The following is a 17,663-nucleotide window of genomic DNA, read 5'->3' on the forward strand; positions in this document are numbered from 1 at the left end:
GCAAGCAAGCTGTCCAGCTTCTCTGGGTCTCATTTCCCTCACTTATACATCAGAGGACCTGATTAGAGGCCCCTAATGTCTATGTTAGGTCTATAATTGTATAAGTTTATGAAATACCTGAGGAGAAGATACAGCATCTCTACTAGAACACACAGGAGATTCTGAACGGCTGGTGCCTGCAGCATTCTGAGATGGATTTAGTTTTCTGTAAAAGACACACATGTTACGTGTTACGGAGATGATTTAAAAATGTTCATGATGGAAAGCTTGCCTTGCTTCTCTTTCACACCTTAACACTGAAATAACAATGACTAAAATAATTACTTATTTTCATAATTTTTAAAGAAACATTTTTTTAAAAGCAAGAAAAAAAAGAATTCACCTAGAGAGCACTGACTCCAATGACCGTCTGTCTATTTCATTGTATCCAGGCCAGTCTCTCTGAAGCTCTTTAAAAACATAATCCTTTAAGGTATATGAGAGGTCCTTAGGATTCAGATTGGCTACCTAGTATGAGGTATAAAAACAGAGCATTAGGTATTTTTACTATCATCTCCTAACCTAAAACAGGCAACCTTTAGGATTTACACTGAAAATAATTACATCAATTGGCCCCAAAGGGACTGCTAGTTTTGTATTACATGCCAGATCTCAATAAATGCCATTAATTTCATTTTGGGAATTAAAGCTTTATATACATGGCTTAATGTTTTTTTCCCTGAATGGCCATTGTATTTTTAATATTTCTAATCAAATAATAAGCCCATATTAGGAAAAAAGTGAAGATTTAAAAAAAATCAATTATTTTTGTCAAAGGAATCCAAAACAATTGTACAGTAGTCCCCTCCTTATCTTCAAAGGATACATTCCAACACCTCCAGTGGATGCCTTAGAACTCTGATGGTAATGAACCCTATATATACTGTTTTTTTCTTATATATACATACCTGATAGTTTAATTTATAAATTAGGCACAGTAAGAGATTAACAACAATAACTATTAATAAAATAGAGCAATTATGCCAACATGCTGGCAACACTACTCTTGTGCTTTGGGGCCATTACTAAGTAAAACAAGGATTACTTGAACACAAGCACTGTGATATTACAACAGTTGATTTGAAAACAGAGATGGCTAGTGACTAATGTGGGACATACAGAGGGTTATCAGATCCACTGCCATAGTATTGCAGTGCATGTGTCCAGGTAACCCTTACTGTACTTAATAATGGCCCAAGATGGCTACTAAGTGACTAATGAGTGGGTAGCATCTACAGTGTAAAGCTGAACAAAGGGATGATTCACATTCTGGGCAGGACAGAGCAGGACAATGTGAGGTCTCATCACGTTTCTCAGAACAGTGCGCAACTTAAAAGTAACAAAATATTTACTTCTGAAATTTTACTTTTAATATTTTTGGATCATGGTTGACCATAGGTAACTGAAACCCCAGAAAGCGAAACCATAGATAAGGACTACTGTATTACCAACATCCTTATTTACTTCTGGGCATTGAGTCCATTACTCTTGAGTCACAATAAAAATCCTTGATCACTTGTATTAAGTAGAAAGCAAACAGTGACCAAATGTTGGGTTATAAACTTTCCTTTCAATCATCAACAAAACACTGTCTTCATAAATAGTATCAATTCTGATAACCTTGTCTGTCTTTGGATAACCACACTTGCTCCTTATATCTGCCAGTTCTCCTGAAGAACCACTTACTCAAAGTCCTTGAAATTCCCCAAACCAATAAATGAAAACATATGCCTAGAGAACCCCCAAATTACTGTTATTAGTCAGCCAGTTTATTCCAAAGTGTAATCTTTTCTCATCCCTTAACTGCAATTCCTAGAGTGTCGGGGCTTAGCCATTAACTAACTACACAAACATATGGGTTCATGTGTCAAACCAAACAAAAGTAATTTTTAAGGCTAGGAGAAAATTACTCTTGCTTATCACTTCCTACTGGAATAGATCATTCTTTCTGTGTCTTTTAAAAGTACTATCAAATATGATAGTTTATGCTTCTCACAGCTTAGCTGAATACTATTCTAACATTAATGTTGCTATAAAGGAGAAAATAGATTTATCCTAAAATTCAAATTTGCAAATAAGTTAATATAGGATACAATCAGATTTCTTGAGGTGGAATAAACACAATCCATCAATTTTCTTTTTCTTTCTTCTCTTTTTTATTTTTTGAGACAAGGTCTCACTCTTTCACCCAGGCTGGAGTCCAGTGGCAGGAACATGGCTTACTGCAGCCTTGACTTCTTGGGTTCAGGTAATAATCCCACCTCAGCCTCCCGAGTAGCTGGGACTACAGGTGGACACCGCTACGCCTGGCTAGTTTTTGTATTTTGTACTTTTTGTAGAGATGGGGTTTCACCATATTGTGTAGGCTGGTCTCAAACTCCTAGGCTCAAGCAATCCTCCCTTGGCCTCCTAAAGTGCTGGGATTATAGGTGTGAGCCACTACGCCCCGCTGGCAATGCTTCCATTTTCTTTTACCCTCATGTCTACACATATTAACACCCCTACCGCCACAGCAATCGGTTTTCTAGGTTTTTGTAGTAGCACATTCTCCTGGTTTCCTCCTCTCTTAGAACCCTTTTTTTTTTTTTTTTTTTCCCCCGAGACAGAGTCTTGCTCTGTCACCCAGGCTGGAGTGCAGTGGCATGATCTCAGCTCACTGCAACCTCTGCCTCCCGGGTTCAGGCAATTCTCCTGCCTCAGCCTCCTAAGTAGCTGGGATTACAGGCGCCCACCATCATGCCCAGCTAATTTTTGTATTTTTAGTAGAGACAGAGTTTCATCATGTATTTCACCATGTTGGCCAGGCTGGTCTCAAATTCCCGACTTCGTGATCTGCCTACCTCGGCCTCCTAGAGTGCTGGGATTACAGGGGTGAGCCACGGTGCCTGGTCTAGGACCTTTGTTTTTTAAGTCTGTTTCTCAATCCTCTATATGTTGAAATGCTGAAGTGCTCAGTGCCTGTTTTCTGCTCTGTTTTCCTCATTCTCTTCATTTCCTCCTAAGATGATTTCATTAAGTTTGAAGACTTTCAATACCCGATATATATACTGCTAATTTCTAAATTTATAACTCTAGCCCCAACTATCCTCTGACAACCACACTCTTACATATAACTATCTATAGACATCTATCTCCACTTGGATATAGACATCTTGGATAGACATCTTCCAAATGGAGTCTATGTAAGACAGAATTCCTGATCCTCTTCTCCCCCTTAAACCTACTTCTTTTCTATCCCTCCCCATCTCAGTCAATGGCACAATATCCATTCAGTTGCTCAGTCAAAAACCTAGCTATAATCACAGATTCCATTCTTCCCCTCATTGTCTCCCTACACCCAACCATTAGAGAGCCTTACTACAAAATATTAGGCTCTTTAAGTAGTCTCTCTCCTCTACTCCTGCCCCTCCAAGCCATTCTTGCCATGGAAGTCTGAGTGATCTTATTAAACTTATAAATCAGATGACATCATATCTTTGTTTAAAACTATAATGAGTTCCCATCTTACTCAAAATAAAACCTAAGCTTCTTGACCATGGCCTAAAAATATTCTCTGGGATTTAACCTCTGCCTCCCTCTTCCATCTGCTCTGGCCTTCTCTGTCTTGAGCCCACCTACAAGTGCTGACTCATCTTCTTGTCTTTCACACAGCATTTCAGTTAAAATATGGCCATCTGAGAAAAGGTTCCTTGATCTCTCCACTTAAAGTAGATGATCCCTTCCCCAGCTCCTTTCAACTCCTCACTGGTCCTGAAATTGTCTCATGAATAAGCTCCATGAGGACAGGATTTCTATTGGGGTCACTTTGGGATTCCAGCATTTAAAACAGTGTCTGGTACACTGTAGATACTTAATAAGTTGAATTGAATGAATGAATGTTGAGCTTGAACCAAATATCCAAATGTCAAGCTGGAAACATTATTCAACTTTATCTAGTTTCTGATTGTTAAAATCTAGTTTTTTCATAAAAAGTCATTCTAAGAAAAAAAGGTTTTATTAATACATAACCAGTTTAATAATAAACAGCAATAAACAAATTTCCTGGTGGATGTTAAGCACTTTTAAATTTAGGTACAAATTTTACTGGGAGCCAACATCTTAGTTTATTTTAAAAACCTATTACTTTGATGAATTAATAATGTCCACAGGGTTCTACAAACTACTGTGTTAGTAACAGGTAAGCAAATTATCTCTACTGGCACAGGCAAAGCCTGATTATTTTAGGTAACTTGTTTCCCAGCTAGTTTGTCTGGGACAGAATAACCAATTTTGGGATGATTTGTGTATCTTGCTGCTCTTTTTCTTTTTCTCTGGTGCCTACTTTTGGTCAGTTTTATTAGAGCAAAGTCATGTTATTTTTCTTGTTAGCTGCTAGCAATGTTCAGGAAAGGGAATTTAGGTATAATCAGTTTATGTCAAAGTTCTGAAATGCCTGATATCTTCCTTGTGAGTTTAAATTAGATCGTGCACGTGAAATGCCTAGCACTGTGCCTGGCACATAGTATATGCTCAAAAAGTGGTAGACGTTGTTAGCCTTTCTATCTGTGTTTTCACTAGGCTAGTGGTTTCAGCTCATATATTAGAATCATTAGGGCCATATACAATATGAGTGCCTAGGCCCCACCTTCAGATACTTGGCTTTTGTTGGTCTCAGGTGGAGTTCAGGCACTGGCATGTTCTAAAAGCTACCCAAGGGGATTCTAATATGTTACCAGGATGAGATGATGCTCTAGATTCTATCAAATGATCAACACTAGTAACTCTCATACCTCACTTGCTTGGGGGTAAATATCTACACTTTCAGATATATACATACACACACACACATATACACCTATATAGATATCTATATGTATACATATAATCACATAACTACTGCCATGTATCAATAGTAGTCTATGTGTGAATTGCCTCTGCAGTCATTTTGCCCTCTCCATTATCAAACCGAGGTAATTCACAACCGTTCGGGAGATGCAGTTACCAAATGTTTTGTGATTTGTAACCTGACTCTCACTGCTTCTCCAAATATCAAACTGAACACACACACCCTCATTCTCATTTATTCTCTCCTTTCTTTTGAGCTCGTAAAACTGCTATGTTACATATGGATTTAAATGATTTCCAAAAAGTGCTAAAGGACTTAATAAAGATCCTTAAGATTGATTGAGATACCTTGGGACTGGTTAACCTGAATTGGAGACAATGGTTTTACCCTTTCATAACATTTAGTATTATGTTGTGAACGTAAGAGATAATGGATTGAAAAAAATACTTGAAAGTGTTACTCTTTGAATAATAGATCAAAGCCTGTAGGTTTTTTTTTTTTTTTTTTAAATGATGAAATTCAGAATAACTTCTTTGGAAATGTTATTTCCTTAGAAAAAATAAAAAAGATGGACCACCCTTTATGGTGGATCTGAATGCTCATAAACATTTATGACAGATGGATAGAAGGAAGGAAGAAAAAATATATAGGAGGTTACAGTCTACCAAACCACTGACTTTAAAAAACAATGGCCCACTTTTTTACATGTAAGCTTGTGATAAGGCACGGGATCACTGCTAACACATTACAATTTCATATGCTTTTATGCAGACAAGCGACTGATCTTGGTACACTCAGTGGCAGAAAAAGACAGAGTAATAAGGGCAGCACCAAGTATGTGGGGCAAGATACATTTTAAACTATTTACTAGGCAAAAATGTTCTGTCTTATACCAATCAAAGGCCAACAGAATACATTGCACAATTTCACCGACAATAACCAATACAAATTAAGGCAATACTTTAGTGTATTCAGGACTAAAAACAGATAACAAACACTTCTTACTTTCTTCTTAATGGAATTTGAGAACAAAATTTGTTGGTCCCAAATAAAGACAATGCTCACATTTCAACTAGTTTTTAATTAAGTGCTTAAAATAAGATGATTTAACTTAATATTCACGAGTTGTATTTCACATGCCACTGATCAAAATAATCCTAAAATTTCTCTATCTCAATAATAATGATAATAATGACAACAACTTTTTTTAAATGAACATTTTAACAAGAAGGTAAGCAGGAAGGACCTTTCTCCAGCTGTCCTCACCTGTTGCAGAATTGCTCCCAGAGAGTTCTTGTCTTTTTGATTGACACCATCTTTCTGGAGTCTAGCAAGTAGCTCGGGTTTCTTGTAGGCCTTCAGGGCCAGTAAGTGAATCACCCTGTCCCTGTATGGCCTCTGAGAGACGCTGCTGCTGCTGTGTGTCTTTCGAATTGTATTTGCAGGGTTCATGGGGGTTGACCTTTTCCTCTCAGGAACTGTATCTGAAACAGCTTGAGGTGCTCTCCGAATTTGCACTCTTTTCCCTAAAGTCCAGTGGAAATGACATTGTTACACATTTGTGGGTTACAATATGAGCATCTCAGTTTCCACAATTCTGATTTAGGTACCTCTTCATTTCTAGAGGAAATAATAATAAAGGCCACTTTATTTCAATCTTTAAGAAGGCATGCAAACAGAAAGCATTTTAAATAAATGGCCTAAAATTTGAATTAGAAATCATTTAAATAAAATCATTTCTTGGAAATAATACGTATTATGCATGTATTTTGGTGATTTCGCTACAGAAAGATAATAACTAGTAACACAAACTGTAACCACAGACTTGATAACTTCTATCTTAAATAAATATATGCCATTTCTGAAAAGCAAACTATAATACAGTGAACATGGTGAAATGTCAGAAATACCTGTCAGACCTCTCTAAGAACACATTCTTGGCTGAGCATTATGTTAGTAATTTCACACGTTCAGAAGTCACAAAGAGGCGGGGAGGTCAACGTCATGAGGCATCCATTAGTGATATTCTTTTTTTTTTTTTACAGGCCACAACAAGTTTTAGGATTCATAAAACAAAACTAGGAACCAACCAGCCAACCAATCTCAGAGGGCACAAACAAATCTCTCCTCTGCAGTGCTGAGACTACACATGTGAGTTAGAGAAACGGAAAATGGTACAAAGGAGGCCTTCACACCATTCTCACATGGGCCAGTGCTGTTCATGTGGTTAACCCATTTGCTGTTTAGACTGAACACTGACACTTGGCAAGTGGCTACTTCTAGAACATGTGTGGGCCGAGGTGAACTAGGTATTATGTGTATGTGTGAAGCTATCCAGACATGCCTGGTCACTGACAATCCCAGTAACCATTCCTTGCTGAAGGGACAAAAAGTAGCATGAAACTGTGTGAGACTCTCATTTTATGATTTTACAGGTGGAATCTTTTAGCTTGTTTAGGACACACCAAGCCCCAACTCTATGCCCTCTGGTTAAAGAAGGGGAAGAATTTGTAATGACATACAACGTGGACAACTGAATTAGGAACAAGACTAACAACTAGAAATAATGGGTGGGTAAAAGCAGCTCCTATAAGCTGTGGTCTGGGGTGAAAACAGTTCACTGGGGCAGGAGCTTTACTGAGTAGTAATTCTGTCCATGCTGGGCTCCCCAGGCCTGGTCCGAAGGCCTGTGTGTTTTCATTCCCTCCCACCTCCAGTAAGGGAAAAAAGATGAATGCTCTCAACCTGAAACCTTTATTGGCTGGTATGTTTCTTTACTATCTGTACAAAACCAATTGCAAATATCAAACTGTTACACTACTAAGGAACTCAGCATTAAGGGGACACTGCCTAATGATAAGAAAAACTTAAGTTATAATTAGAGTTTTAGAGATAGATTTAGATTGGGGTTTCTGTATTTTTCTTAAATTAGAGACAGCTAGATCAACGTCAGCTGGATACTTATGCACCAATTATGTGGGGGACACTGTGCTAAGAGCTGCATACATACTATCTCATTAGGTCTCACAATAACCTGAAAAGGCAGGTATCGTCCCCTTTCACAGATGAGAAAACTGAGGCTTTTAATGGGATATGCTCAAAGGGTAAAGCCTTCACTTAGCATTTGGGAGGTTCTGTGATTTGATTAATACCTAATTTTCCTGCCTGTAAGTCTGTGGGAAAGGTTTTATGAACAAACGCCTAATGTTTGCTGTTGCTTTGTGTTAGGCTATAAGCTCTATGAGGGCAGGGCAGTGGCTGCTTTGTCCACTAGCATACCTTGAATCAGTATTTGATGACTAAATGAATGACAGCAAGAGAGCAAGTAAGCAGAGGAGCAGGAATCAACACAGTCCATATTTCCCCACATTGCCAGGCTGCCAGAGTGTGAATACACACTGAAATTTCTAATGTGGCATGGGGAAACCATGTAATCCAGCATTTCCCAGTTGCAACAGGGTTAACAAATATTATTTCCTATTAAAATTTTAAGGAATACTATTTTTTAAAAATAGAGTCAAGGTCACAAGTTTAGAAAATGCTATAAATTCCACACTCCCTCCCCCTTAACAAGTCTTGCAAAAAAGAAGTTTGTTTAACTCTTCTCCAAACCAAGCTAACTGAGAAGCCCTTCTTTCTGTCTAGGAAGGGGGATGGGCAGAGAATTTTTTTTGTTTGTTAGCTAAGCTACACACACTAGGACTGGTCATTTAGGATGAATTCAAGTGGCAAGGCAAATAAAATTAAAAAGAGAAAAAAGTAACAGTACTTTTTCAGGTGTCCTACCTCCTCTGTACCTCTGATTCACCTCTGATCCTTGTCTCAGGAGGTCTCCAAGGTCTACTGGGTTTATGCCCATGCTTCCCCAAAGCAGGTATGGAGAAAACAAATCAGGGAGGCTAACTTTGCCCTTAAAAGGGATGTAAGTATGATGTTTGGCAAGAAAGTAAGAGCCTGATCGAGAGAAGACAGAACTGGAGTCTTACTTGGGGCCCATTGCTAGACTGTCATCTCCCCATGAATCCCCTACCCCCAAAACACTCACTTTGTCCTTTACCTCATTTTTCTTTTAGACAGCTAGTTAGGGGTACCTCATATTTCATTCAAATACTTGAAATAACAACTCAGCCATACTGGACCACTGAATGACACTCAAAGATCACTTGTTCACTACCTCCCTATCTCTTCTGTGCCTGTTCAACAAGGAAGGAATCCTCTGGTTTAAGGAAAGACAGGCTACAGATGAAGAAAACATCAGTGATAAAGGTACTTACAGAATTGAGATGCTAAAAGAAAAAATGAAAAAGTAAAGCAAGAAAATGTCAGGTTCAAAGTGGGAAGAAGAAAGAATTTATTTTTTATATTTATCTCAGAAAAAGCCATTTTAATAAAACCTATGGGAGAACCTAATTCTCTTCCCAGACCCAAATGCTAATCAATTCCCTGGGCTCTTTATATAAATAGTAGCAGTGGCTCCGGCAGGGTTGGGTAATCTAGGACTACAACTAAATTGTTGTTTCATAACAAGGAGTCCAATTCTAGCTTCTTCATTTAATAAAGATGGCAAAAGTATTTACCCCTCAGTCTAATGGCTCTGAGTAAATAGTCTGAAAGGAAGATGTTAAAATGTCCATCACAAAGAGAGAAGGGACTGCAGCCACTTTCTGCAGTTTTTTTTCCATTCTGTGGAACCTGACCAGAAGCCCTGGCAATACAGACCCAAGGCTTTAAAAACATCTGCAGGCTCATGACAATGACATGACTCTGTCATGGTTAACTACATAATCCATTGCAAGGGAAATCTCCACCACTTGGCATTTGTGACTACTTTTTCAAAACGTTTACTACCAAAATATATATACCGAACATTCACAAAATGTTAGCACTATAAAGGACCTTAGATCTTGTCTAGTTCAAATACCCACCTTTTTTTTTTTTTTTGTAATATTGAGAAAAGTAGGATGTTGAATGATTTGTCTGTCTGTCATCAAAAATAAGGAGGTTTGTTCACAAAGGGTAGAAATTGAAAAAAATAATGAGGGTGGGCTGGAAGTTGGAAAAATTGGAAACAGAATCCTAGAAATTAGACTGGTTATTTTGTATACCTAAATAAGTATTAATACATATAAAAATTCATAATTTAAGACACTTTCAGAATTTAGGCAGAAGTCAGTGAGCAGACTTAAAATATTGGTGAACTAGAAGCAGTGGTGATTAGTGATTTTTTTTTTTAACAAAGGAGAGGAATTATAACAATACAACATAGTTTACCACTGATATAAATGTCATGACTACAAGTAAAAATATTACTGGAAGATACTGTTTTCTAGGTTAAAGCCTTTCCTGCTCCTCTCTAGGCAAATAGGTTTTGGTTTCTTCTGCCCACAAGAGGGTTGCAGAAACTCATATTCCTGGGTGATTAGGCCAGGTGACACCTAGGAACACAGTCTTCACTGCCTCGAACTGGCCTTCCTCCCTAAGTCTAGCTGTCAGGTGGCATCATGCTACTACCATGCCACAGTGGGGTCAGCATTATTCTCATTGGTCTTCTACCCAGGCCTACATTGTTGAAAGAAACCTTGTCATGCAGGTACCTCTAAGCTGGCATAGGTGAACTTTTGGTGTCATTTTATGTGATATAGTCTATTATTAATTAAAGGGGTATATCTTACTGTCTTAAGAAAAGCACAGAACTTGTTAATGAGATCATACTCATATAATTTGCTATTTGCTGATACCAACAATTTGGTATGTAAAATACAGAGAGAATCATAACATTCTTCATAGGGTGATTATGAGATTCCAATGAGTAACTACATGTGAGTGCTAACCAGTGCCTTGCACACAGCAAGCACTCAATAAGTGCTGGGTTTTATTAGTATTGAAGGGTGATTGCTATTTTAAAGAAATGAATGAATCAGACAGTTTTGAGACACCGAAAGAGGCAGGAAGATACAGATTGAGCTGCCTGGAAGGAAAACAATACATGGGAAAGGGCTAGCAATGGATAAGGTTAAAAGAAAAAGATCAAAACATGACCTAACAAAATACAGTAAAAAAAATCAAAACAGACAACAAAAAAGCCAATCAGGATACTTGAATCCATTGCTCCCCTTTATTCAGAAATGACCACATTTGTTTTTTTTTTTTTTTTGAGACGGAGTCTCGCTCTGTCGCCAGGTTGGAGTGCAGGGGTACGATCTCGGCTCACTGTAACCTCCACCTCCTGGATTCAAGTGATACTCCTGCCTCAGCCTCCCACTTAGCTGAGATTACAGGTGCACGCCATCATGCCCAGTTAATTTATTTTTGTATTTTTAGTAGAGACAGGGTTTCACCATGTTGGCCAGGATGGTCTTGATCTCTTGACCTCATGATCCGCCCGCTTCGGCTTCCCAAAGTGCTGAGATTACAGGTGTGAGGCATCGCACCCAGCCTTGCTCAGACTTTTAAGAGTAGTGTGGCCAGTTTTGAACTCTGAGGTGAAGAATTGGAGGCAGTCCAGAGGAGAGCAATACAATAATTAAAGGGTTGGGATACAGGCTATACTAAGAAAAGATAAAAGGAGCTGGGGTTATTTGACCTAGAGAATAAAAGGCTGAGGAGGTTAATGACAAGATTTATGATCACATAAGAACACTGCTGTGATGGTGAGTGGCTAGGACACTGAGGACAAAGCAAAGAGGAAAAGGCCTACAGAGTGTCCGGATTGGCAGAGATTGCCACAGGCCTCTGCAGGGCGGAGAAGGGTGTATAGAGGGAGGCCAGCTCTTCTTAGGAGAGGGGAGGTGTAATTTGGTTCACATGTAAACTCTGATAACCTCAAATTTCCTGTGGTCACCTCCAAAATGTATGTAAATTATTTGTAGTACCTAAAAGAAACCTTGCAAGTTCTAAAATTCCCAGTAACATTAGGAAGTATGTGGACTGTGGGATTTTGGGTGTTGAAGTCTGTTGTGTAAAGCTATAAACAAACTGTACCTGACTCTTTGAAAACAAACAAAAACACATGAACACAGATGACACCCAAGGACCATTCAATGGAAAAGTGCAGTCATCATCACTGATTTTCAAGCTTTGGAATAAATCAAGGGGAGGGTTTTTTGTTTTTTTCAGCTAGTTATATTGGGAAGGAAAAAATTGTTTTGATGGTTTCAGTCTTCTATTGCTTTGTCAAACACAACAATTTGCCTCACTGTTTATAAAATGGTGGTACTGGGTGGTTTCCATCTCGGAAAACAATATTTTCCAAGCAACAGGGGTAGATCATTCATAGTTTGTGCTTAAATGTAAGTGTGGTAGATCTTGTGTGTTTTAAAAAACAATTTAAGATTTAGTCTACTAGCCCAGAAAATTAATTAAGTTACTTTTGAGGATGAAGGAGAAAGAAAGGAGGCTGGAAGTTGCTACCTCACTCAGCAGGAGAGAGAAGGTGAAAAGTCTCATTGCTAGTAACTTACTGAGCAGGGAACTAGGCCCCATGGGTACAGATATCTGGGGAGGGGATGAATTGTTGTTAAACCAAACTAAATGTATCTAAGCTAAGCACCAAGCCCCAGGAGCACTGGCTTTGTTTCAAAGAAGTACTTATTAAAGACACTACAGGAGCTTCTCAAAGCTGAATGTACTGTAGCTGGATCAGTAATGGGAAAACACAGAAGTAGAATGAAGCCAAACCTTGGAAAGATGCTAGTTAAGGGACTTGGTTCTTCAAGAGACTTTTTGTGAGCGTTTCAGTTTCCAAATTAATATCCTTTCATCATTTACTATAGAGTGACTTGTGTTATTAAATTGACCAAGGACTCAAAGAGCTCCTCCTCACTCTTGATAATTCTATTACTGTTAATAGTCACCATGAATTGACTCCTTAAAGTTTGTTCAGGTCACTGCTCATAAAGGAGAGATTCATCTTGCAAGTCTGGTCTCACTTCCCTTCAATTTGATAGACACCTGAGTGAGCTAATGATAAAAATGATGGGGGTTGGATAGGGTCTTAATTAACGGATAGATGAGGATGAGGATCACAACTGAGGAACCAAAGAGATATCACTCTAATGCTCTGTTGTAATGCTTTGCTATAAGCACATTTTATATTTTTGTAATGAAAAATCTTTGTTGTACAAAGATGCTCTGAAAATGTAAGCAAAGTCTACGACAATGAGATTATCAACCCATAAATTCTACTAACAGATTTTACCATAAAAATATCCCTACAAAAAGGCAAAACAAGAACCATAGTATCCATCACTGAAATTACATCATCTAGTGACAAAGAAAATACAACGGTACCACGATTGCAACTTCACGCAGTAATGTGAACAGATCCCAGTACTATAAAATAATAGTAAGCAGCCAACAGAAGATTCAGGATTTAGGAAAGTCACAGAACTTTAAAATATGCTCTTCAATTCACCGGCAGTCTGAAGAGTACAAATAACTTTGTTTTCCTCACCATGTTATCCAAAATGTTCTGAAAACTAGCTTCTGTGTTTTCATTAAGTTAATATTACTGGTATTTACCTATGGTGATCTTGAATTATTCCAATCAATCAGCAAGAGGAAGAAAGGTATCTATACAAACCTACATATGGTCCACCGGGTTTGATAACTTTTGTGCTTCGGTTGCGGGATTCCTCCTCTGCCTGGGTCATTCTTTCTCGTGTCATCTGATACGAGTCGTTTGTTGCACACACTGTAATTTTATCTTGTATAAATCCCAGGCAATTGAGCTGGGAGGCTCCAGAGCTGTCAAGTAAGTCAGTGGCTTTGTTAGACATGACCTTCATTTTGTACAATAAAGACAAACAAGAATTATATAAACCTAAAATCAGCAGCCCAAATAAGTTTGCAATCCTAAAATAACTAATATTAATTTTTAAATGCAAATGTTATTTAAAATACCTAAGATCCTCCTCTTCACATCACTTTTTTTCATATTCTTTATATAATGGACGAAGTGAGCTCTCAGAGACCAAATCCATAAAATTTTGAAAAAGAAAAAAAAATCAGTATTTGGAGCGAGACCAGAGTTCCGATGGACATTGTAGTTCTATACTGTTAACTATTTTAAAGAATTATCTAACACTGATATGAGGAAAGTTAAAAAGTTTACTTTTAGTAAAGCCACAATATACGTGCTTTGGACTGATTAGTTGAAATGGACTCACCACACAGTCTTTATTTTAAATAGGGTATTTTAAGGTGAAAATACTGACAAACCTTAAAGCTTACTTTAATATTATTAGTCCAAAAAGTTCCTAAAAATTTGCAGAATTTGCATTTACTTTGTTAAATCTCTATAGCAAATGTTGAAGAAAACACAGGGCAAATGATTTTTATAGTAATTTTTTTTTTCAGTCGGGGCATGGTGGCTCACGCCTGTAATCCCAACACTTTGGGAGGCCAAGGCAGGTGGATTGCTTGAGTTCAGGAGTTTGAGACCAGCCTGGGCAACATGGAGAAACCTTATCTCTACAAAAACTAGCTGGGCATGGTAGCGTGTCCCTGAAGTTCCAGCTATTCAGGAGACTGAAGTGGGAGAGTCTCTTGACCCCAGGAGGTGAAGGTTGCAGTGAGCTGAGATGGCGCCACTGCACTCCAGCCTGGGCAACAGAGTAAGACCCCATCTCAAAAAAAAAAAAAAAAAAAAAGAAAAAACTTTTATTGAAATAATCATGAATATTAACATGGACCTAGAAGATGGCTCTGTTTCAAAATAACATGCTAATATTAGGGGGATCATAGTCACAGTCATAACTGGTATTTTATAAAGAAATTGCTATGGCCTGAAAACAAACTGGAATATAAAACTAATGAAAGTGACACTACAGCTCTGATCATCTATTTCCAAACTTAATTATAAGTAACTGTGTTATAATACAAAGAAATAAGGGTTGATAATTTTTTTTTTTTTTTTTTTTTGAGACAGTCTCACTCTGTTGCCAGGCTGGAGTGCAGTGGTGCAATCTCGGCTCACTGCAACCTCTGCCTCCCGGGTTTAAGTGATTCTCCTGCCTCAGCCTCCCAAGTAGCTGGGACTACAGGCGCATGCCACCATGTCCAGCAAATTTTTGTTTTTTTAGTAGAGATGGGGTTTCACCATGTTGGCCAGGATGGTCTTGATCTCTTGACCTCGTGAACATTCGCCTTGGTCTACCAAAGTGCTGGTATTACAGGCGTGAGCCACTGCACCTGGCTGATAAAATCTTTATAAATTGCTAATAACTGTCTTTACAAATGGTATTTAAAAAAAAAACAAACCAGTTAATTCATCTCATAAATATTCATTGGGCAGGGACTGCATGCCTAGCAATGTGTGAGGCATAGAGGCTGTGACAGGAACTAACAGTTGTGGTCCCTCCTTCAAGGGTGACAAGGATGGGCAAACTGGAAATCACAACACAGTGTGACAAATTCCAGGGAGCAGAGGACTCCCAGAAAGGTAATCTCACCTGGACTTCACAGAGAAAGTGATGCCTGAAGTGATCTAGAAAGATGACTGGGCAAGGGGGAAGAAGAATGAAAATGTTCCGGGAGGACAACTAATCTGTGCAGGCCTAGGAAGAGCAGAAAGAAGGTTTTCAAATTGTCCAAAGGACACTGGGAAGGACAATTAGAGCTGAGGCTGAAGAGGGAATGAGAAATACATCACAAAGGGCTCTGAGGGTCATGTGTTACAGGTTTTGGACCTTATTCAAAGGATAACGAGAGGCTGAAATCAGGGGAGAGAACATAACTCATCTGTATTGCAGAAAGCTCAATCTGGATGGAGGATAGATTGAGAGGAAGGGGGACACCAGAAGGAAAGCAGAGAGGCTAGTTGGGATGCTACTGAAGAATTACAGGCAAGAAGTGATGGTGTGAACCAGAATACGGCAGTGAGAATGTATAGTAGTACACAGCTTCTAGAGATAGTGAGGAGGTGGAAGTGACAAAACTTGGTCAGTAGTTAGCCACGGTCAGAGACAGGTGGGGGAAAAAAGTTAAAGATCATGCCCAGGTTACTAAGTATATGGAAGCTGCTATGTACTGAAACACTGAACACAAGATGATGGACAGGTTGGGAGATAGGCCTGGGACAAAGAAATTAAGTTCAGTGTTGGAGATGGAGACTTTGAAGGAATGAGGAGAGAAGGGGTCTCAGGAGGGAAGCAACTGTGAAGAACACTAGTTTTAAGCAAAACGAAGAAAAGAAGACCACATGAGACTGAAAAGTCACAGCTATAGAGGTAGGAAGGAAACTAGAAGAGTACTATGTAATGTAAGCCACTGGAACAGACGTTTTAAGCAGGAGAGAGTGGTCAACAGTGTGCAACACTGGCATCAAGTCCAGAATAATAAGGAACCAATAACGCATCCACTGGATTTTGGGGGCAGGGAGGTCACAGCTCCCTTGGGGAAGCAGTTTCAGTGGAATGGTGGGCACTGAAGCCAGACTGGGTTAAGAAGTGAATGTAAGAGAGGTTGTTTTTGTTTTTTATTTTCTTTTTTAATAAGATACATTTGAGCATGTTTGCATGCCAAAGAGGGGAAAAAAACCACTGAGAGAGGAATGCTGAGAGAGGAGAAGGTCATCCTCAGAGGAAGTGGGAGAGAGCAGGGAGAGTGGCAGAAAATGACTGCAATAGAGTGAAGGTCTGGTGGCAGAAAGTTTGTATTTCAACATCTCTTCCTATTATTTACTAAGTAATTTACATAGTGAGAATAAGCTGAAGATACTGCCACTCATGCAAAGTCAGAAAACAGATCTTTATGCAAAACAAATGGAGCTAAACCCTGTAGGCAAGAAGGTACTCTCTAGAATTATTCACTCATCCCTTCTGAACCGAGTTACCCTGAAAGTTTAAATGTTTTAGACAAATGTATATAAATGTTCCCCTAGTCTTTCTCTAGCCTAGCTCACCGTTTCCTTCGCTTAAGTGTGAATTATTATACACTATAGGTCCCAGACTACATATTTTTCACTAAGCCTGAAAATGGGTAGATTTAAGGAATTTTTGAAAGGCAATTTTGACTGTGAGATTGATTTCATTTTACATACGAGAAAAGTGAGAATCAAGGAAGTTTAAAAATGTAGATAAGAAGACTAATTTGTATTTGTTGAACATTTATTTACTGAGCATCTGTTTTTACCCTTTTATCTCCAGGTTGAGTCAATAAGCATGTATTTTGAGCTCAGTCAGCAGTGTGAAACTAGAAAAAGGGCGTAAGAAAGCCTCTGACCTTGAAGAGCATGTGCTGTGGTCACAGAGAAAAGATCCATAAGGAAAATGGAAATCAAATTGAATGGAAAAGGTGGAGCCAGATTATGGACAGGTCAGCCTGCCAGGCTGCGAAGTGAAAACCTAAGAACAAAAGCCAGTGCTTTTGTTTTCCTAGTGGCAGACTTCAATTTATACCCTTATCACTCATTTTATAAAGCACCTTGGATTAAACAGAGGGGATACATTTGCCCCAATATTCTCACAATAAGTGTTTCTATTCTCTTACTGCATCATATATAGTTTTGTAAGTAACCTTAAATCCTTTTCCAAACAAGGAAGGTAGAAATAACCACACAGGGTATTTATAATATAACAGTAAAGCCATATTACTTACGATGATATGAATGGTTTTGAAGAGAGAATTAAGCTCCTTAATAAAATTCCTAAGTGGACACTGTTCAATTTGTTATCAAAATGTGCTCACTATAATAAAACAACAATCTAGAGACAAGCACCACAATTAAAAATTAGTGTACCATGTAGTGTATAAACAATACTGGGGTGGGAGTTAGAAGAACTCAGTTCTCATTTTGCCT

At 38.5% G+C, this 17,663-nt stretch overlaps 1 protein-coding gene across 1 annotated transcript in view; it reads right to left on the reverse strand.

The window, feature by feature from the left end:
• Positions 1 to 17,663, reverse strand: part of ELL2 (elongation factor for RNA polymerase II 2) — a 77,076-nt gene that overhangs the window by 15,523 nt on the left and 43,890 nt on the right. The window contains exons 4-7 of the mRNA XM_025388175.1: positions 13,446 to 13,609; positions 6,131 to 6,390; positions 383 to 507; positions 118 to 205 (exon numbers count right to left, since the gene is read on the reverse strand). Coding sequence (XP_025243960.1) covers positions 118 to 205; positions 383 to 507; positions 6,131 to 6,390; positions 13,446 to 13,609 — 637 coding nt within the window. The remainder of the gene's footprint in view (positions 1 to 117; positions 206 to 382; positions 508 to 6,130; positions 6,391 to 13,445; positions 13,610 to 17,663) is intronic.

Source organism: Theropithecus gelada, chromosome 6, assembly GCF_003255815.1.
Source record: "Theropithecus gelada isolate Dixy chromosome 6, Tgel_1.0, whole genome shotgun sequence".
Classification (NCBI taxonomy): domain Eukaryota; kingdom Metazoa; phylum Chordata; class Mammalia; order Primates; family Cercopithecidae; genus Theropithecus; species Theropithecus gelada.